The sequence below is a fragment of the Delphinus delphis genome, chromosome 15 (genome assembly GCF_949987515.2).
Source record: "Delphinus delphis chromosome 15, mDelDel1.2, whole genome shotgun sequence".
Classification (NCBI taxonomy): Eukaryota; Metazoa; Chordata; class Mammalia; order Artiodactyla; family Delphinidae; genus Delphinus; species Delphinus delphis.
In genome coordinates, this window is record NC_082697.1 from 63,715,853 (window position 1) to 63,737,212 (window position 21,360).

A 21,360-nucleotide genomic window follows, 5' to 3' on the forward strand; every position below is an offset into this window, starting at 1 on the left:
ATTTGTCATTTATACATTACAAGAGCACGTATACACGTTTGAAAAAATAGATCTGTTACTTATTCGGCCGACAGATCATGGTGCTTTAAAGAAGTCAGACGACAGTTCACGAAACACTCCAGCGTAACCCCCTTGCTGAGGCCCCCTGGCCAGCCTGTTTAAACTTGCCCTATTCTGGTCATTCTAGCAGGTGGCTCCTTTTAATTTTCTTCGGAACACTCATCACTCTCTGACATTACTTGTTGACATATTTATTTACTTATCTTGGTCCCATCTGCAGTCTAGAATCTAGCATGCAATCTCCAGGAGAGCATGGGCCTTCCATGTTTTATTCAGCATTGAATGCCCCGACATGAGCACCATCCTGGGTATCTCGTAGGTTCGCAATAAATATTTGGTGACTACTATTGTTAACAGTATCAATACAGGGCTTGGCACATAGTAAGCGCTCAAAAAATTTTAACTCTCACCATCACCATCGTTATCATCACCACTATCATCACTGCTGTCCTCCCACAGTTCTAAGCCTATAGCCCTAGGGACAAGATCGCACACCACTAACACACAAAATAAACATTTATTTTAAAGAAAAAAAGAAGTCTGCCAAACTAGTCTAAGACTTGGATCTGGAGTGTGTCCCCTTTTCAAACATCACATCATTGAGAGGGTAGTACAAAGGCTGTGAGATGTCTAGAAGTGGGTCAAAGGGCTGGTACAGAACAAGGTCAGATAATCCGCTAAGCAGTGTGGTGACTTTCATGCATCTTTTCCTCAGCTGGTGTCTCTTCCTCTCCCGGATCACTACCCAGCCCTGACCCCCACCCCCCAAGCTACCCTTGCAAATTGGTGGCGTTTTCTTCTGCACAGGATGGACGCCAGCTCCACTTAGTACCCCTGCTTTTCCTTGTTTCCTACAAATCTTTTCTACAGGAAAGTACTGTCTGCTGTCAGAGGACAGTTATTTGCTACCTAGAGCTCCCTCTGCTGATACAGTGGCTGGATGGTTCTCTGGAAAAGCTGCAGGTTTCAGAAGCACAGCTGGGAGTCTGGCGGGGCATGTCCTCTGCCTAAGCCTGTGGTCTGAACAGAGGCTGTTTCCTTCTCTTGGGTTGGGTTGGGGGGGGGTGTGGTACAGGTGATGCGTGTTCATGGCTTCATGTGCTTCTGGGGGCCCCGAGGGAAGGGCTTTGGGCATCCTGGCTCTTCTGACCTCCAAGCGCCCTGGAACCCTGGTGTTTGCATGCACTTGTTGGAGAGAATTGGGAATTCCTGGGGATGGGAAGATGGATGTTCCATGCATAACTCTCCTGCTGACACTCAGGAACAGGTGACCCATGTTGATGATGATTTCACTTCTGATGATGCAGAAGTGAAACCTAGGGGGAGGTTTTTAATTTTTTAAGAGCAAAGTCAGGGTCAATTTGTAGAGTCTGGGTAAAAAAAGCCTCTAGTAAACCAAAAAGAAACAGGCACATGCTTAAGATTTTAAAAAATAATAACCACATATTTGACTAAATTTATTCTTAGGCTGAAGTTTATTTAAATTCAGAAGAAGGCATGTCAAGCCCTAGGTCTCTGGTACCTTCTGCCAGAACTATTTGAGAGAAGGGGAGAGCATTTCCTTACAGACCAGCCTGCTAACATTCCTTCAACTCTGCCATTGGTCAGTGCCAACATCTTATAGGAAATATATGATGCCGCTTCCCTGTCCCTGCCCCCTAGTAAACTTAAGAAATAGGTATTACTCTCTTTCACTTTTTACACATGGAGATATTGAGGTCTGGTTAAACAACTTGCTTAAAATCATACAACTAAAAAGTTGCTGTGATGGGGTCTGCGAACTTGTGGGTACCAAGCTCCACTCGCCAGCTGTCTTGCCGCTGGAGGAACACACTAGGCTCATTTCCAGCTGCACGCCTGTCAATTGTGTTCATTGCTCAACCAGAGTTGACTCAGTGCCCTGCACTATGGAAAGTGCCAGAGAGAGCCGAGAAGAATGAGACCAGCTCCCTGCCCTTGGGGTACTTGGCAGTCCTCCATCAAAATCAAGGACTAGGTTTAGTGCCACTTCTTCCAGGCTGCCTTCCCTGACTATGCTTTTTTCCCTCTTATATCTTTCGACTCTGCCTTACTGTTATAAATGAAATCAATAATGCCTTACCTTTATTGAGCACTTACTGTGTGCCAGTCTCTATAGAAAAAAATCTTTACATGGGTTATCTAATTTAATCCTTACAAGAAATCTATGAGAAAAGCCCTATTATTATCCCCCCATTTTACAGATGAAAAAACTGAGGCATAAAGAAGGGAACAATTGGTGCTGAAAGTCTCAGTTAAAAAGCGGCAGAGCTGGCAATCTGACAGCTCCTTAAGGGTGAAGACCGTGCCCCACTTCTCCTCCCGATTTCCCTCTCGGCCCTGAGCCTAGTGCTGGGCAAACCAGGAGCTCAAAACTACTGATTCACTGATTTACTCTCCTCTCATTGGAAAGCAGTGATGAAACAAGATGTGGGGATGGGGAAGGGAAGGGAATCCCACAAATCAGCTGGAACTTTTTTGAGCTCTGGCTCTCAGTTAATGCAAGAGTAAGAACCGTACTTAAAAAGAAAAATTCCTTAGGGAATCTTCTTCATTTCTATATGTCGCCTGCCCAGCATGACGCCTGGCACATAATAGGGTCCAATACATCTGTGTTGAACGACTGAATGAGCTTTAAAAATTCTCAAGAAACTTGCTGCTGTTGCTAACGGCTGCTTCCGCCAGAGTCTCAGGCAGTGCTTGATCTCCACGAAGGTGCCTGAGGTGCTGCTCGTCTGCCCTGGGGCAGGAAGGTGGGCCCTAGAATTCTGCCTTCCCGCTCCTCTATCTCAGGTGATTTTTTCATCCTAAAAACCTCACATAAGCTGTTTATGGCACCCATAACCTGCCCGGAGCTTTTAAACCTCTTTTTCATGTGGCATTTTAGGAGTTGAGATAAACAAACCACTCTCTCTTTCTCCAGGGACTTGGGGGCCTGGATCCTTAACCTCACTCCTTCAGCCTGTGGCCCTCGAGGGAGCTGAACCAGAGTGTGGGCCCCAAAGGACTGTGGTTAAACGTATCACGTGGAGGAAGCAGATAACATCATTGCTGCTTAGAGGAAGAACGCAGCAGAGCCGTTGAAGCAAAGACGGGCCAGAGGGCAGGGATGACAAGAGTCTCCAGGGCAGCCTCTGCTGGATTGAAAAGCTCTCTTTAGACACTGAGGAAGAGTTTTGGGGACATGGCATGATGATCTTGGGGACCATCTCATCCAATCCTTCATTTGGCATGAAAGAAACTGAAGTCCTGGGAAAGGAGTGGCTTGCCCAAGGTCATGTAAGCATCACAGTGGCTGCATAGAGTAGAAGCAGCCTCCCCGGCACCTATTCCCACCTTCCTGTCAGATCCTGATCCCTATAGAACATCCAGGTGGTTGTAGGGAAGCTGGCTTCGCCTGGGTGCCAGAGGAGGTATATGGGACCTTGGCCAAGCTGATCAGCACATTCTATCTTTCTGGCCACAGTGCTTAGTTTAGGGGTGACCTATGACCTAAAGCTGGTTCAAAAAGAGAGAATATCTGGACCTTTGAGGAGAATGCTGGGAAATACTGACCCTCCTTCTCCTTGGCTAGAAATGAACAAAGGATACAATTAATTGGTGTCTGGCTGTGACATGAAGAGAGGACCTCAGGATGAAGCAGACCTCGTGAAAGGCAGAGAGGAGAGACGGAGAGTAAAAGAGTCCTAGGTCATAGTTCTGATTTGCTGGATCAAACTTCACCTGATATCTTTACTCTAGAACATTTGGTTATATGATCCAGCAAACTCTATTTTTAAAGGTATAATAAATGCTTTATTACTTGTAACCAAAATATTCCCAGGTGATAAACAGATGACAAAAGACTTGTGGCGTGGCCATAGGAGCTCGCCTCTGTTCGAGCTCACGCCTGGTTAGGTGGGCTAAGCGCAAGGGGGAGGCCTCTGTGCCTGGCTCCACGGCTGGCCAGGTTTGGGTAATCTGAAGGCTGAGTCTCATTTGAAGTTCAGACCACGCCCCCCGCCACCAGCTGCCATTTTACACTCCCAGTTCAGGGAAGCGGGCTCGCTTATTACACGGATCCAGAAAGCATCTTTTTGGTGGTCACTCCTGCCCCACCCTCATGAACCCATAGCACTTTGTGCACATCTCCGAAGTGACACTGACCTCACTGCTTGTTAACGACCGACATGCACATCAGGCTCCTCTAGACCCCAAGCTTGCTGAAGGGGAAATGAAGCCTTACCCACCTTTGGATTCCTGCACCTCGCCCAGTGTCTGACACAGCTTGATGTCCACAGACTGTCGTTGAGTGGATGAAACCATCTCTTCCCTGCCTCCTCTGATGGATCCTCTTTATTCCTTCACTTTCCTCCCTTAAAATTAGGATCTGGTTTACAAACACAGTGGACAAGATGCCAAACGTTCACCCCGAGTCCAAGGTTGACAAGCCGGGGATTTGATCTGCTATTGTATTCTGATAGTGCTAAGTCCTGTCTGGGCCACCCACTCCCTCTATCCGCTCACCATGTGTTCAGGGCTGCTGGGCAAGAGGACAGGGGAGGGAAAGACTGAGTCAGAGAAGGCTGACTATGAAACTTGAGGCCGCTGGGATCGTCAGCCTTAACCGTCGTTGGCAGAAGAGGAAGCTCAGGCCCAGGGAGGAGTCCTCCTGGCTCAAGGTCACCAGGACAGTCCAGCCCTGATGGGAAAGAACTCCACTTTAGAAGGCAAGACCTGTTCCCCCAGGAGGTGGGCCCTGTGCAGTCAGGAAGACGGGCTTCAGGGTGGATGAGAAGAATGGACCTGGTGGAACGCAGGGGCCAGACTTTGGGGCTTGCAGCCAGTGAAGGTTGAGAAACTCCACTGGGTCTCCCTTTCCCCATGAAAGCACTTGCTTGCCAACTGGGTTTGGAAATCTCTTGGCTTGTTCGTCCTTAGGGATCAGAGAAGTGACTCAATAAAGCACTTAGTACAGTACATCTTTGGCACTAGGGGGTGGGGTGTGATTCAGAAGTCACTCACACTCATTTGTAGCCTCCTCCCTGCCCCTTCAAGCCAGGGATCCAGGGATCCGCAGCGTGAGCCCCTTCCCTGGACGACACATTCCTGACACGTTTCTCCCGTCTCCACCTGCCAAGCAGTCTCTGTGCTCATAGAAGACACCTGGACCGCAAACTCCGGGCGGGGAGCCCGCTCCACTCAGCTGCCTCGTGCTTGCTTCCCACATGGAAGGGGATCTTAGGACCTCCAGAGCTTCCCGACCTCCCCTAGATTCTGAGCGGGCCGACCCTCACCCAAAGCTCCCCCTGCTTTTTTGACCCCTCCTCGTCTTCTCGGCCGCGGGAACTGTCCCCCTTCCCCCACCCACTCCGGCTCGGGTCCTGGGGGTGGGGTGTGGGCCCCTTCAGCTCGCCCCCACCCCCTTCCTCTCCCTCCTCCTTTTCCCTCCCGTGCTCCGCCCCCAGGCCCCACCCCTCTCCACCCCAGCCCGCTTGCCCGCAGCCTCTTCCCCACCCCCGGCGACCCCAGCCCAGGCAAGGGGCTGCGGGGCGGGGGAAGCCCCGCGGGCTAGGCCCCCGCCCTCCCCGCGCGCCCCGCCCGAGCGCGCGCGCCCGCCGCCCCCTTCCGCGGCCTCCAGCTCCCCGCCTCCCCGCCTCCCCGCCTTTCCCTCCTCCTGGTGACGTCCGGGTCCCTGCCCGTCTGAAAACTCCGCGCCGCGGCGGTGAAGGCGGCGGCGGCGGCGGAGGAGCGGCGGCGAGCCAAGGCAGCGGCGGCGGCGGCGGCGGCGGCGGCGGCCAGAGCGGGAGCCTGAGCGGCGGCGGCGGCGGCCGCGGGAGCCGCGGGGAGCGCGGGGGCGGCCCGTAGCGCCCGGGGTCCCCCGCGCCCCGCTCGCTCGCCGCGCTCCGAAGATGGTGGCGGCGCCGTGCGCTCGGAGGCTGGCCCGGCGCTCGCACTCGGCGCTGCTCGCGGCGCTCACCGTGCTGCTGCTGCAGACGCTGGTCGTGTGGAATTTCAGCAGCCTCGACTCCGGGGCCGGGGAACGCCGCGGGGGTGCAGCGGTCGGTGGCGCGGAGCAGCCGCCCCCGGCCCCGCGCCGCGAGCGCCGGGACCTGCCCGCCGAGCCGGCTGCAGCCCGAGGAGGAGGCGGCGGAGGCGGAGGCGGAGGAGGACGGGGGCCGCCGGCGCGGGCGCGAGGAGGCGGCCCCGGAGCACCCCGCGCGCAGCAGCCGGCCAGCCGAGGGGCACTGGCCGCGCGGGCGCTGGTAAGTAAGATGCCTTTTCGGCTCGCGTCCCGGAGGGAAGGAGGGAGGCAAGCGGGCAGGCGGCCCGACCCCACGCCCCCCAGCCCTTGAACCCCGCTCATCAGACCGGGACTCCCCAAGCTTGCTGGCTCCACATCTCTTTCCCCTGGAAGCCGGGGTTCGGTCCCTTCCCAGGCTCAGGGGCCGACGGCTGCCCCATCCCGAGTCTGAGGACTGCCCCCTTGGGGTCTGGGGAAGTTATCTCCAGAGGAGGCGCTTTGGGGGTTACCGGAGCCTGGCTGGGCCCCTGTACCCCGTCACTCTCGCTGGGCGCCCCGACTTGCTCTGTGCCTGTGGGTGTTGGTGCCTCGCTCCCGGTCTGAGTGCCTGGACCGTGCCGGGATCCTCAGCTGCTGCTCTAGGCGGTGGTGCTCACCGCGTCTTTGGTTTTTGCCCAGCTGGGTGCAGGCAACTCAGTCCTCAGCTTGCTGCCTCGTTGTTTTTGCCTAGCCTGAGAGGGAGGGGGTCTGGGATCGGTGCCCCAAGTCCTCAGCCGTGCCCCGGAGTCAAGACTCAGTCTTGGGTGCCTGGTCTTACTTTGAGTCTCCTGTCTTCCATCCCTGGAAGTCTGAGACTCTTGTCTCCACCCTGCCCGTGTCTAACCTTGCCCTGTCCTGGTGCCCTCTCTCCAGTGTCAGCGCATGGCCCCTTCTCCTAGGTGGTTGTGTTTGGCTCTCTGTCTCGTGTGTGTGGCTAATTCCTGTCACCAGCTGTGTGTCAGATCACATCATCTCGACTTAGGTTTCTGTGGGTTTACTTTGCCCTCCTTGGGTGTGAACAGACCAGGCTCTGAAACTGTTCCTTCCGCAGATCTTCTGGGGCCATCAGGGTGTCTTCTGCCTGCCCCCAACTTCTCTAGGGGTGACTTTCACACCTTCTTTGGGCTGATTTGTTTAGCCCACTGAGCTAGGACCACACAGGAGAGGTCAGAGTCCCCAACTTCGGGCCAGGGTCTCAGTGCCCTGTGGGCGTGTCTGTCTTGAGGCATAACGATGTGCTGTGTGTCTGTCTGTATCTTCATTACTCCGATTGCCTAGAGAGTTTCTCCCAGCCCTTGCGGACATTAGACACCAGGGGGTAGTTTCAGGCTCTCAGGTGTTGAATGCATGTCTCTGTCGTTCGTCACTTTGGGAGGCTTCACTGAAGGCTGCCTTCGGACACAGCGTGATGCTCTTTGATCTGCTAAACTTCTTTGGAGTCAAGGCGACCCTCTTTGCCACAGCGCTGCTCTTTGTACCTGTGGGCTGAGCCAGCCCAAGACGTGATGCGATGGCATTTCACGTTGCTGGCTGGTCTGTGTGGGTAGCAGGGAGAGACATCTTTTCCCCATTTGTGGGGAGGAGAGTGGAGTGAGATTCCTGATGGAGAACCAGAACATTCCGAATGCCTCTTATTTATAGCAAAGAGTACTCTCAGACACTGCCTTTGAACTCCAGGAGTGGATAGAAGAAACGCAATTAGAAGTTCTTTCTAGATTCGGAGGCCTGCGGGGAGGTGGGGTGGGAGGGGGTCAGGACATGCACCACTAGCCTGGGGAACACGTGGGAGGCATACTGTACCCTTTGCATCCGGGGGTCTGGACAGGCATCAGGAGGTGCCTTTCCAGGCAAATACCACCTGTTGAAACAAGCGGAGGGAAGGAAGGAGGCCTGGTTGGTTGATTTCTTCCTGGATCCCTGACATTTTGGGTCCTGTGTCCACACCTGCTTTGTGCGTTCAGTTCTGTGTCTTACTCTCTCATCCCCCAGCTCGGCTGCACTGAGGTTTGCAATTGGGAAGGTTAGTGGGAGCGTGCCACTTTTCCTTTTTTATTCCTTTTGGAACACCAGTTCCAGCAGCAGAGTTGCTTTGCTTTTCTGAAACTCTGCTTTCACCTGTAAGTCCAGTGACTATCCCCCTACACACATCTCCCAGTGTCTCAATTTCTTCCGATATAGACATAGCTGTATTTTGTTTTTTCTGCCCTTCTCCCTTCTTTGTGGTTGTCTACCATGCGGTTGTTCACTGCTGTCTCTCCTGGATTTGTACTTTATCTGTTCGTGTCCTCTCTCTTCCTTTCCCCGACGTCTACCCCAGTGCCCTGCTAGATCCTGAAATCACAGCACAGACCTGCCGGATGGAGCTGGGGGTCTGTCCTTCTCTAGCTGTGCCCACCCAAGCCCTGCCCTTCCACGGAGCTCAAGGAGACCAGAAGGGGGCAGGCTGTTCCCAAAGTCCGGCGTTGTCTGAGCTTAGGCTGCAGGCTGGGAGGAGAGGACCAGGCCTTGCGGCAGGCCACTGAGGCCCTCAGAACATATGGTTTGTTTGCAAACCCTGCCGAGGCTGCCGGTGTGTGATGCTTTGGCGGGAGACTCAGGAGTGGGACATAAAAAAAATTCCCTGTGATTTTCCAGATGACTCTCATAAAGAGCTGGTGAGGCACGTGCTTGGGAGATGATGCTTTGTCTCTGTGCTCTGCAGAGGATGCAGGCGGGGAGGACAGTTGTGGTTTTGGGATGCAGAGGGACTCTGTGGCTCTGGTGGTGGTGGCAGTGGGTGTGTCCCAAGGAGTGTCAGGCAGGCGCTGTGGACAGAGCATTTTCTCAACCAGACCTTGCTGCTTCCTTGTGTTCACCCTCCCAGAGCTTGTACCTTTTATGTTTGGGGAGCTGCACCCCAATGGAAGGACCTGATTGTAATTTTGGTGCATTTTAAGAAGTCAAAAAGAAACACCCAGTTTCTCAAGCAGACAGAGCCAGAGAGAGTGCAGGTGGCGGCGAGCCGGGCATATCCCTAAAAGATCTGCAAGCTCCCCTTTTCCTCTCCACCCCTGTCAGAGCTCTTACATATTAGAATTATTGGGTGGATGGCAGCGGAGTTTTGCGGCCGTGATACTCATCCCTTCATTGGGTCTCCAGTAAGCTGTGGATTTTATTGTCATCTCAGAATGTAAGAAACAGATGGGCTCACTTACGAAGGGAGGGAAAACATTGAGGAGAGTGTCAAAAAGATCACACTACAGGTTCTGAATCAATTTGGGGGAGAATGAAAGAGAACTGTATGTTAATGTAACGAATGTTTATTTTCTTTCCCTTTGCCCCCAGTGATCCTCTGAAGTCCTCACATATATTGCTTGTGCCCTTAGATAAACTATTACCCAGTAAGTTTCATTTAAGAAACCTAATTTTTTATTGTGCGCACACACACACACACACACTCACACACTCTTAAAGTAGAATGGACTTTCTGTATTGTCTGACTCCTTTGAAATGTTGATTTTTCGGCAGAAATTCCTCATACTTCACATTACTCAGATAACTCAGGACTTTTTCAGACATTGGCAGTGACTTTGAAAAATTGGTTCACTGTATCCAGATCGCCTCTGGTTCTAACAGCCTCAGAGGGGTAGCTTTTCTTTCTATCCAAATGTTTTGAGACCAGAGAGAACAGAGGGTATTTTATTGATGGTTTGTTTTTCTCACACTCTCAATGGAGGTTTATTTTGCCTGAGCAGTGCATTACACTTTGTATACAGAAATATGCATCACTGAACAATATTTATCTTGATGCAAATGTTGCCATCTGCTTAATCATGTACTGGAAAATGTTAAATAGATAAATAAAAGTAGAAATTACTATATGCTTATATATACTTTACATATATATTCACTTTCCTTCCAGTCTTACACTTTAGACGTTCCCTCTAGTTTATCACTTCTTTTTATTTTAATCTTCCAGAAGGTTGAGTGTCAAATGCTTGCTGTTTTGCAAATAGGAAGCCAAAGCATAAGTTCCTGTTTGCTGGGGATTGTCCAACTTTGATCCATGGTCTTAATAGAAAAGGAAATTACTTTGAGCTAGAGCAGGTATCTGACACTGTTGTGTGTGTGTGTGTGTGTGTGTGTGTGTTTCCCCAGAAAACAAAATATCCTTAAGGATATCTCTGCAGTAAGTGTCTGTCCTTCCACCCAGAGTTATTTATGATCAGTGGGGCCTTAAATCTACATGCAGAAAGACAAAAATGCACGCTGCCAGCATAATTGGGCCTGGTCTCTATCTTGGTCATTACTGCCCTAAGACTTGTCACTTATAACTCTCCCGGTTTTTCCTTTGCATCTCCCATTTCTATTGCCCCCCAGCCCCTATCTACCAGAACCAGAGAGAAAATACTTTAGGGAAAATGAAAAAATAAATAAAATACAAACTCAACCTCAACAAAACGCAAGCTCAAAGGAAGGGGTATGGGAACAGGAGAAGAGTCACATGAAACCCGTGCCAGGCCCCAGCACAAGCGAAAGAGGCCTCCATTAACTATCCTTGGGTCCGCCTTTGCCGGGTTCAGGTCCCGGCTCTGCTCTTGGCCACCCCTGGGATCTTGGGCAATCATTCTCACTTCGTTCCTCTGAAAATCAGGGCCACCTCATAGGGTTATGTGAGGCTGAAATGTAATAACACGTGGGAGCCAATTTGCGCCTGGCACATAATAATAACAACGGCCAAATGTGAGCCGTTGTTCTTAAAAAGAAACTCTTAGTATGTTTGAAAATAAGCAAATTTTCGCAATTATTCATTTTCCCAAGCCAAGTAAGGCTTGAGTGTAATCCAAGGCAATAGAGTGCGTCCAACTCCTCTGTGTGTCAGCCGTGGAGCAGGATGGAATGTGGGGGAGGGAGGAGCATTGTTGAGTGCCAGCTGCCGGGCATCCTTCAGGTGTTTTGCATATATGATGTTATCTTTTTTATTACTACTACTATTATTATTAATTTGCAATCACAGAGTGGTATGCAGTTAATAGAACAGCAGTTATTTTGTACAAGTTGAATCAAAGACAGTTGAAGATGGGGAGAAAGCCAAACTCTATCTGTAACTAATTTGTACCACGTACCAATAAAACCTGCTTTAAATTTCTGTGCCAATTTAAACCCCTGTACTCTACCAGGCAAGGTTGGTGGCTATTGAAAATACCATTAAGGACAGGGCTATCTAAAGACAAACTTGATAGTATGTTATTTTTACAAAAATGAAAAGATACTGTACAGTGTCCAGTTTAAAAACAAATCATAAATCATGCACATATGATGTTAATTGCTCACACACAAAAATAATAATTCAGGATGTAAGAAGGTGTTATATACAGAATTGAGACTAAGGACTCCTGGCTAGAGATTGCTGCCCTTCTGAGTACCAGTTACGTGGCAGGGATAATGAAAGCTCTGCAGACATTACCTCACTATCTCAGTGAATCTTCCTAACTCTGTGGGATAGAACTGTTGCTGTCCCCACTTCACAGATGAGGAAACTGAGGCTCAGAGCAGGGAAGCAGCTTGCAATGCTGGGGTTGCAGCACAACTGGGATCCAGACCCAGGACTGCCCCATTCCAATCGATGTGCAGATTTCAGAGTGCCTTGTCTGTGTAGTTCTTTGACAAACCTTAAATGCAGCCAGCTCATTCCTGAAAATCTTCATACCACTTTTCTCACTTGTTGCAGATTCCTAAACATGTGCCAACCCTGAGATACACAGTTTTCCTTGAATCAGACCCCTGAATAACGAGACAAATAGAAGGGTAATCGTAATAACGGTAATGATGCCTGTGTAGCAGTTACGATGTGCCAGGCACTGTTCTTGTCCTCCTTATGTATTTTATTCCTTTAAGGAATGCACTGTTATGTTTCAACAGCCAACAGTCACGATGCTTAATAGAACCAGGCCCTGTTTGGGGGTGTTTTACAAATATTAGCTCATTTGAACCTCATGCTACGTGAAGAAACTGAGGCGTAGGGAGCTTAAGTGACTTTCCCAAGGTTCACAGTATAAATGGCAGAGCCGGGATTTGAACCCAGGCAGTCTGTGTTCTCAGTCTCTCTATTCCACAGTCTCCCTCTTCTAAGCATCTTGTGAAGGGCCCCAACCTTGGAACCACAGACCCCATTTAAGGAGGTGCATAGGTAAGTGATTCGGTCACAGTGCCCTGCCCCAAGGACAGGATTTTATGGTCCAGGAAAAGAAGGCATCACCCTTTAGTGAAATACGCATCGTGCACCCTAGGGAGTAATTGAACTTGAACTGCTGAGCTGGTGGAGGAAGGTGTTTTGAATCCAACTCCCCCAGCCAGGGGAGGAGGGGAAGAGGGTGCTGTGCAAGCTTCCTTGACCAGAGAGACAGACTCATTCATCGTCAGCAGGCCTCCTGCCGGTCTGCTCACCGATGACTGTTCCCCAGGAGCCTGGGTGGAACCAGGAGGCGTCGCCAAGAACACGCGGGCACTTCCTTCTTTCCACCTGCAACAGAAACTACCTGTCTGCCCTCAGATACTCATTGGGTCGTGCCCTTCTGATCCCTGTAGGGCTGCTCCCTCCCCCATCGAAAGCCAGAGCCTTGAGAAGAAGGTGGTGGGGACAGGGCCAGTGTGTGTGTCACCTTCAACCTGTCAACACTGTAGTGAGCAGGGAGCTGGAGTGATTACTATCAGAGTCTGCGAGCCCAGACACCTGGCCGGATGGGGAAGGGGTGGGACCCTAAAGGCATTCTCCAGTCTTCTGGGGGAGGAGAAAATCTCCTTCAGGGCCCTCTGAGGGCAACAAAATGGATTTGTTCTGTGTCAGGCCTGGTTTGTTCCAGCCAGGTGACTGCTGGCTTATCTGGGCATCTAATCCACGCCGATGTGTCCGTGGTTGCTAATGACAAGCATTTCTCCTCCCAGGGGATCCTTTGCTGTAATCCTTGGCCACAAGTCACATGGTTTAAGCCCAAAGGAGTTGAGCTAATGGGGCAGAGAGATTGATGCAAACGTCCCCTACCCAAGGGGTACAGACATTGTAACTATGATCCTGATGAGAAGGAGGGGGGCTTCTCTTTATTGAATGTTTACCTTGCTCTAGACACTGTGAAGCACTGGGAAGACATGGTCTTATTGAATCCTTGTCCTGCAAGTTAAGGGCTCTTAGTCTCATCTGTTTTACTGATTACAAGTAATAAAAGCAAGACAATAAGTTGGATGAAAGTAAGAGATAAGAGGGAACCAGACTAGGAATTGAAGGTTCGTGGTGACCCCAAAGGTTGCGTTCTTGGTTTCTACCCAATTCAGAGTCAGTAAGTCCCCTGTCCTTTACCCCTGCCCTGTGTCCCCTCCCTCCTATCCGTGCATGCATCTATCCATGCTTCCATGCGTCCACCCTTGCATCCATCCACCCATCTTCCACTCCAACCGTGCCCAGCACTGGGACTGCCTTTGTGAAACAGGACAGATGTGCCCCTCCCCTCAGGGATGGCTAGTCCAGCAGGAGAGGGTTAGGGCCACGGCCAATCAACAGAGAGCTTCCTTTCCGGTCCTAGCCCAGTTCACTCCAGAGTGGCTTCTTGGACACAAGAGAAAGGTGTCCTCTGTCAGGTGGGGCCTGGAAGCCCTCAAGTCTCCTCCCACCCCCAAAGCTGCCAGACTTGAGACCTGACTGCTCCATCCATGGAGTTCAGGCGCATCTTCTGGCCGAATAAGGAGCCCAGAGACAAACCCAGAGATGTGGTTTGTGAGGGGAGCAGCTGGTTGGAAGCTGGGAGGGCTGGGAGGCGTGTCATGAAGTGTCAGGTTGGAGGAGCAGTGTGGGACCCAGACACGTTCCTTCGCCTCCTGGGGCTTGGTGTCCTCACCTGCGATGCAGGGACCTTCCTACCTGGGAGGGCTTTGCGATGAGGCACAGCCCCTGCTCCCACCTTCACCTGACGCAGCCTCACCACGAGAGATGTTTGCAAGACCGGCCCTCGTGTTCACGGCCCGTGGGTAGGTTTCTTTTGGCCCACACTGTCTTAAAATAAAAACTGAAGTGTAAGGATTAGGATAGAAGACAGCGCGGATGTTTGGAATGCCTTTAAAAAGTCTTGAGATGTGGCAGCACTGGGCCACAGCCTTTCCTCTTGTCCACTGGCCAAGCTGGGAGGACCTTCCCGAGATCCTCCAGGTTCCCGAGAGCCCCCCCCCACCAAGATCTCTTCCTTTACCTGTGGTACCTGACTGGGCCCTTTAGGCTGATAAGTTTGCAGCCTCTGCTTGGAAGATCTCCGTGTTCACTGTGACGAGCTAAAAATAAGCATCTGTGGTCACTTTTCAGTGATCCCCATATGGTTTATTCACAGCACTTCTTTACCCTGAGTGCCTTTGCCTTCCGCAGGCCTGATGCTGGTTTCCTTCCTTCTCTCCCTGCCGTTGGTGTAAACCCAGAATATGCAAATTCTTGTAAGCATTAGGCATTAGGACGTTGTGAAGGCAGTGTCCTCAACAAAAATAGAATCGTGCGTTCTCCAGTTTGGTGGACTGGTCTCCCCTCTGCCGGGGGCGTGGGTAACACGCTGTTTTGAATCATCTGCCTTCACTTTTCTGAGCGCCTCACCACCTTGCCCTCCCCCGCCCCCCACAACATGTGTTGGGATGTTGTGAGTTGTCAGAGAGCTGGCCAGGGGTTGGAAGAGTGGGACGTTCCGGAGCATCTTGGCTCAGGTCCCGACTCTGTCAAGGGACAAACCCTGACTTTCACCTCTGAGTCTTTTTGGCATTTCTGCCAGATGATGCTAATAAGCTCACTCCACCCCCTCACTGGCTTGTGAGGATGTAATTCGATAAACAGATGAGAAAGCATTTGGAGGCTCAGAAACCCTGCGTGAATATAAGACGGGGCTCCCGTCTTTGTTCTTGGAGCAGAAGAATGTGGGAGCAGTCAGGCCAGTTGGCAGTGCTCCCCTCCCATCGCCTTGTAACCCCTGGGGGGCGAGGAGAGAATGAATGGGTGAAATCCACCAGAGGTTTCCCACCCACTCCTCCATCTGCCCATTATTTCAACAGGTAGCGTTTGAGTGTTTGTGTACCAGGCACTGCACTACAAAGTATGGGGGAAGGCCGGCTGTGCCTGCCCTCATGGGGTTTATGGTCAGGAGGCAGGATGACCCCCAAAGAAACAAATTTTTTTTTTTTTGCGGTACACGGGCCTCTCACTGTTGTGGCCTCTCCCGCTGCAGAGCACAGGCTCCGGACGCGCAGGCTCAGTGGCCATGGCTTACGGGCCCGGCCTCTCCGCGGCATGTGGGATCTTCCCGGACCGGGGCACGAACCCGTGTCCCCCATCGGCAGGCGGACTCTCAACCACTGCACCACCAGGGAAGCCCCAAACAAATTTTTTAAATTATCAAATTGTTCCAAATGCAGTGACCTCCAGTTGGGGTGCTGAGAGAAGGCAAGAGGCTGTGGGTGAAGATTTATTTACGATGGGGTGGATTAATGTTACCTGTTTTTGCGTGAGGACTTATTCTGGATGGACATCTTTTGCCAGAGTAGCTCCAGACTGACCCTAGGAATCCGAAGTGTGATATGCACGTGGATTCTGATACACCAGTGATTGAAGGTGCTACGTGGGTAAACAGTCTCTATTGTAGCAGCTTTTTTTTTTTTTTTAAAGAAGATGTTGGGGTAGGAGTTTATTTATTTATTTATTTTTGCTATGTTGAGTCTTCGTTTCTGTGCGAGGGCTTTCTCTAGTTGCGGTGAGCGGGGGCCAGTCTTCATCACGGTACGCGGGCCTCTCACTGTCGCGGCCTCACTTGTTGCGGAGCGCAGGCTCCAGACGCGCAGGCTCAGTAGTTGTGGCTCACGGGCCCAGTTGCTCTGCGACATGTGGGATCTTCCCAGACCAGGGCTCGAACCCGTGTCCCCTGCACTGGCAGGTGGATTCTCAACCACTGCGCCACCAGGGAAGCCCCTGTAGCAGCTTTTAATAAAGAGTTCCTATTCATACCTGTGCAAAATTTATTTATTTCCTAACTTTTGCCTATATTTTTAAATGTTTTTTTAACCAAAATATATACACAAAAGTGCACGTTATTCTAAATGTATAATTCAATGAATTTTCACGAACTGAACACACCCAAGTAACCCATACCCAGATCAAGAAACAGGGCATCTGTGACCTCCCAAATGCACCCATCCCTTGCTTCTTGGGTGAACATTTTTTAACACTTGTCATAGCTGTATATATCTTTAAATGTTTATTAGGGGAAATAGGTGAATATAACCAGTCAATCAAAATGACCGCGTCAGGGCTCTTACTGCTTAGCATGCAGGTGAAGGGGCATTTATGTAAAAAGAAGTTAGTTAACAAAATGAAAATGCATAAATTGTAGTATCTAAAACTCTCATTCTAATGCTAATCCTGACCTCGGTTTAGATGTGTGACTGACAGGGGGGCAATGGAATGACCAAGGTTTGGTAAACGTTGGCTTAACCAGTTTGAAGATACCTTGCGCTTCTGGTAAACAGCTGTGCTGTTTTGTTCTCAAGTCCAAGTGGAAAGGATTTAAGTTAGACATTAGGAGGAACTGTGCTCTGGGCCTGTTTGAGTGGACATCCCCGTCGTGGGCCCTCTCTGAGGGTTTGGGTCGCTCTCTGCATTGCTTCTATAGCTGTGGGCCTTCCCAAGCCCATCTTCTGGACTCGGGTCTGGACTCTTCCTGTGCATCTCTTGGCTTCACGCTGAGCTTCCACTTCACATTGACTCTTTGTGCTCGAGTCCCCCGTGTGCTGGACATGAATCAGCTGTGATGAATGGGTCCCCAAATGGGCCCATAATGACTACATTAACTTAACCGTGAACCTAGACTCTGTCTTCAGAACCAGAATAACAGAACCACAGTACAACTGGAACAGCATTTCAAAAGGGCAGTGGAGTCGACTAATCATTTTATAAAGAGCAAGAGGAGAAGCAATAAAAAGAGAGCCCAAGGACGGCATGGTCTTAGCACTCAACCAGACTCACGTTAATAAAATAAACAAATGTTTTTCGTAATGGAGAGCTAATGTATACATTAGTTGAGGAGAGTATTAAAACCAGACTAGATGGATCGAGTAGAACAGTGGTTACGTCGTTAAGCATCCTTTCTTTGGGGATGTGGAAAAGTTGTTCTCTCTTTTTTTCTTCTTTCCTTGTGAAATGGTGCTTTATTAATTAGAGAGGTAATGGGGAATCTTTTTTTTTTCCTCCCAGACTGGTGGCTGTTTTCTATTTATTTTTTAATGTAGGACCATGCTTTGCAGATGTTCTCTTTGAAATAAAAGCCTATTCATTGTCTCTCTTCCTCTCTCTCTTTTATCCCCAGCTCAGAAGGGGCAGCTGTTATAAAAGACACAAACAGAGAACCCTGTTTGCTTGTCATCAGGCATTACAGAAGATCCCATTCCCCATGTAAAATGCCCCCATTACCTGCGCTTTCTCGTAGTCCTACTGAGGAATAGTTTTTGAATTGTTACATCTGATTCCCTCTTCTTTAGAAGAGGAGGTGATGACAGAGAACAGGGTGGAGATGACCTCAGGGAAGCTCTTAGGAGAAAAACTGACCTGTTTGCGGATGGGCGTGGACTCGGTTGTTAACTCCTCTTAGGACAGAGGCTGCCTGCTGTTTGGCTTTCTGTTAGGGTTAAAGAAAAAAAAAATCATGTGGAGCAGACGAACTCTTTTTTTGGAGTGAGCAGGTGGTATTAAACCCCCAATAAAAGTGGACGCTGTGAAGTACCGATGAAGGGAGCTGGGCCCTCTGTGGGTTGGATCTGGGCAGCATAGAGCTGGCTTTCTTATTCTCCTTGGTTTGGTATTTTAGTTTTTTTTTTTTTAAATTAAATTACTGGCCAGCATTTAAAAATCAGTGATTTAAAATAAAAATTGTTTGGCATTCCTATGAAAAATTTTGAAATTCTGGCCTTTATTCCCAAAGAGGTAATAATTTGAGGGAGCGGGGGAAGATGTGGTTGTCCCCCTACATGGAACCCCTCTTTCCAGTTTTCTGCGGAGCCCACCTGTCTACTTGGCTTATGACCACTGTTAGGATTTGAGTTTACAACTCTCAAAATAATAATAATAATAGCTATTATCTATTAAATGCTATGTGCCAGGCACTGTGCTAAGCAGCATCTCATGGACTATCTCATTTAATCATTATAACAACCTTATGATATTATTCCCATTCACAGATGAGGAAATTGAGGCATAGAACAAGGAATTGCCCAAAGTCACAGACAGTAGACTTGGAATTTGAACTCAGACAGTGTGGCTGGGGAGCCCGTGTGTAAGATCACTTGTGCTGCACAGAATGTTTTAACAAAGCAATTCTGGTTAGGAATTCTTCACATTGACTTTGCAAAAGGGTGGCACTGTTTGCCCATTGCATGGATGGAACCAGTGAGACCCATCAAGGTCAAACCATGATGGAAAATGCAGATCATGACTCACTATCTCTAAAGAGAGGACAGGCATGAAAATGACCGTGGGACTTGGGCACTGGTGAAGCTGGCAGTCTGGCCGTGGCAGAAGGACCCTCACCAGGATCCCCACCATCCTCACACTCACACAGAGCAGGGCAGGGGTGGTGGCCTCCACCCTCCATCCTTGCAGCAGCGAGGTAGTATCTACAGGGTAATATTTTGATAAGTTGCTGATTTGTATTAAAATAATAATTACAGTGATAATTACGAGCACAGATTTCGGTGAGGCTCAGCTGCTGACTGTGAGGAAAAATAATTAACTGCGTATTCTCTCGGAATCAGATGGAAACCAGGCCTGGCCTTTCTCCTTTGTGTGGATCCAGCACAGGTTCTGCTGCAGGTTGAAGGCCACATGTTTTGCCAGGTGCTGTTTATGTTCACAGTATCGATGGCAGATCTCTGCGCGAGGAGGAGCTGGTCATCGGGCGAACACCATTGCCTCCTACCAGCATGGACAAAAACAACCTGATTGAGATCTATGGGCTCACCATCCTTTAACTCATGAAATGCACCTCTCCCTGGAAGCAAATGCAAAAACAGCTAGAGGAAAAGTGATTTAAATCTACCTTTAATAAGTAAATGTTTGAGCATTGGCTGTTACCTGGCCATAGTGATGGATTTGTAGCTAACTTAATTGGAAGGCTGTGATTCTCTTTACATGTCTATTTTTGAAGCCGATTGAATGGTCCTGCCTTGATTTTAACCACTTGCTAAATTTCACTTGAAGCAGAACATACGTACAGAAAAGGGCAGAAATCATGAATGTACAGCTCAACCAAGTGGCCATGCTTGAATGATGAGGACTCACATCCAGAGCACGGAGCATAAGTTACGGCTCCCTTCTCCTTAGGATCCTTATTCCCACTTCTAATCCCTGTGTCTCCAAGGGTAACCTTTATCATGATTTCTGACCCCATAGATTACTTTTGCCTCTTTTTAGAAATGGAATCATGTGGGCCATACTCCCTTGTGCCCACTTTGTTTTGCCGAACATCGCTTGTGATTAGATTATATGAGATCACATCAGTGGTTGGCAGACTACAGCCCACAGGCCAAATCTAGCCCATTGTCTGTTTCTGTATGGCTCATGAGCTAAGAATGGATTTCATGTTTTGAAATACATGGTTGGGAAGAAAACCAAAAGAAGGATATTTTGTGACATGAGAAAAGCACTGAAATTTAAATGTCAGCATGTATCAATAAAGCTTTATTGGAATCTGGCCATGTCCATTTGTTTACATACCAACAATGGCTACTTTTGCCCCCTAATGGCAGAGTTGAGTAGATTCAACAAAGGCATGTGGCCCACAAAGACCAAAAGATTTATATCTGGCCCTTTACAGAGAAGTTTGCTGACTCCGTATCTGTATTGTTTCATGTATTTGTAATTGTCCATTTACGTGGCTCTATAGTATTTCATTGTGGAACACACCACAATTTACATAGCTGTTCTGTTTATTGGAAGGATCCCGGGTTTTGGCCATTACAAAGAGCACTGCTATGAACGTTCTTGTGCAGGTCTTTTGGTAAAAAAAAAATGTTCATAAGCATTCCTATTGGGTATATATGTAGGAGAAGAATTGATTTCGCTGCTCTGTTTTGTTGTTTTGTTTTTTAAATGGGTTGATTTGACAAGTGTATTTAAATTTGGAGGTCTTACTTTCCCTACTAGGGAGTAAGGCTCGGTGATATTTTCATGTGTTGAAACTCTGGAACAAGGTTTACTTTCAAAAAAGTAATTAGTCTTGCAAAATAGAGCATCGGTAGACCCTCAGTTCATTAGTGGATTACTGTTCTTCCATCTCAGTACCTTCAAGGATGCTGGGAACATGCCTGATATTAACTGCTTTAGTTGCTTTTGGGAATGGTGCCATCACTGAATTTCTTATACCGAAGCCATATTGTCCAAAGGCCTCTTATCTTTATGCGGCAAAACAGGTCTGGCAGAATTAGGTGAGTTTTTCCGATGTCGCTTTCTGCTTTGATTGACTTCTGTTTATCTCTAGCTGTTCTGCTTTTCTTGCTGGGAAGCAGATGAATACAGCTCTACATCCCCAATAAGATCTCTAGCCTACAGTAGCATGTGTCATTTGGCATTGAAACAGTGTGCTGAAATGTCCCTTCGGGGACTGCAGACATTGTATGTGGCCACAGCAATGGAGCTCAGAGATTTCCCCCTAAGGAGCTGTCTTCCTGTGCGTTGTCAGTATTGTTTAGTAGCGTCGGTCCTGTGTCAGTTCCTGCAACGCTGGTCCTTTTCCATTTGCTGTCCCACTTTTGCAGGCAAAGACATTGACAGGGTTGGGAGAAGAAAGTCAGGATTCCCTGGGATCCACCGGTCTTTCAGGTTTGCTTGGCACTGCCTGCAAATGGCTTAATATTCTTTCTGGAGCTCTTCAAAGAGTCGTATCGGCTTCCTTTTTCTAGCCAGCACACTTTACCAGGGATAAAGTCCTGTTTGTTTTAATCTTGCCTTCTGGTTGCACCTTGCACAATTAACAACCTTAAGGAATGTCACAAGAGAAGATGTTCAGAGGATATTTTAGTATTTCTTTTGGAAGACAGTTGGATTCTGTGGTGAAGGGGATAATGGAATTGAAACCTAGTCTCAGCTAAAATGTAGTAGTGTAGCTGACTCAGTCTCAGGCAGCCTCAGTGTTATAGTCTTTAAAATGGGGCTACAGAGCAATGCCATTGTGGGTAATAATTCCTAGTATGGAACT

General features: G+C 49.1%; 1 protein-coding gene across 1 annotated transcript in view; it reads left to right on the forward strand.

Annotated features, from left to right (window-relative positions):
• Positions 1–352: 352 nt before the first annotated feature.
• The window catches only part of XYLT1 (xylosyltransferase 1), a 323,319-nt gene continuing 302,311 nt past the window's right edge, over positions 353–21,360 (forward strand). Inside the window, exons 1-2 of the mRNA XM_060031007.1 lie at positions 353–375; positions 5,789–6,323. Coding sequence (XP_059886990.1) covers positions 353–375; positions 5,789–6,323 — 558 coding nt within the window. The remainder of the gene's footprint in view (positions 376–5,788; positions 6,324–21,360) is intronic.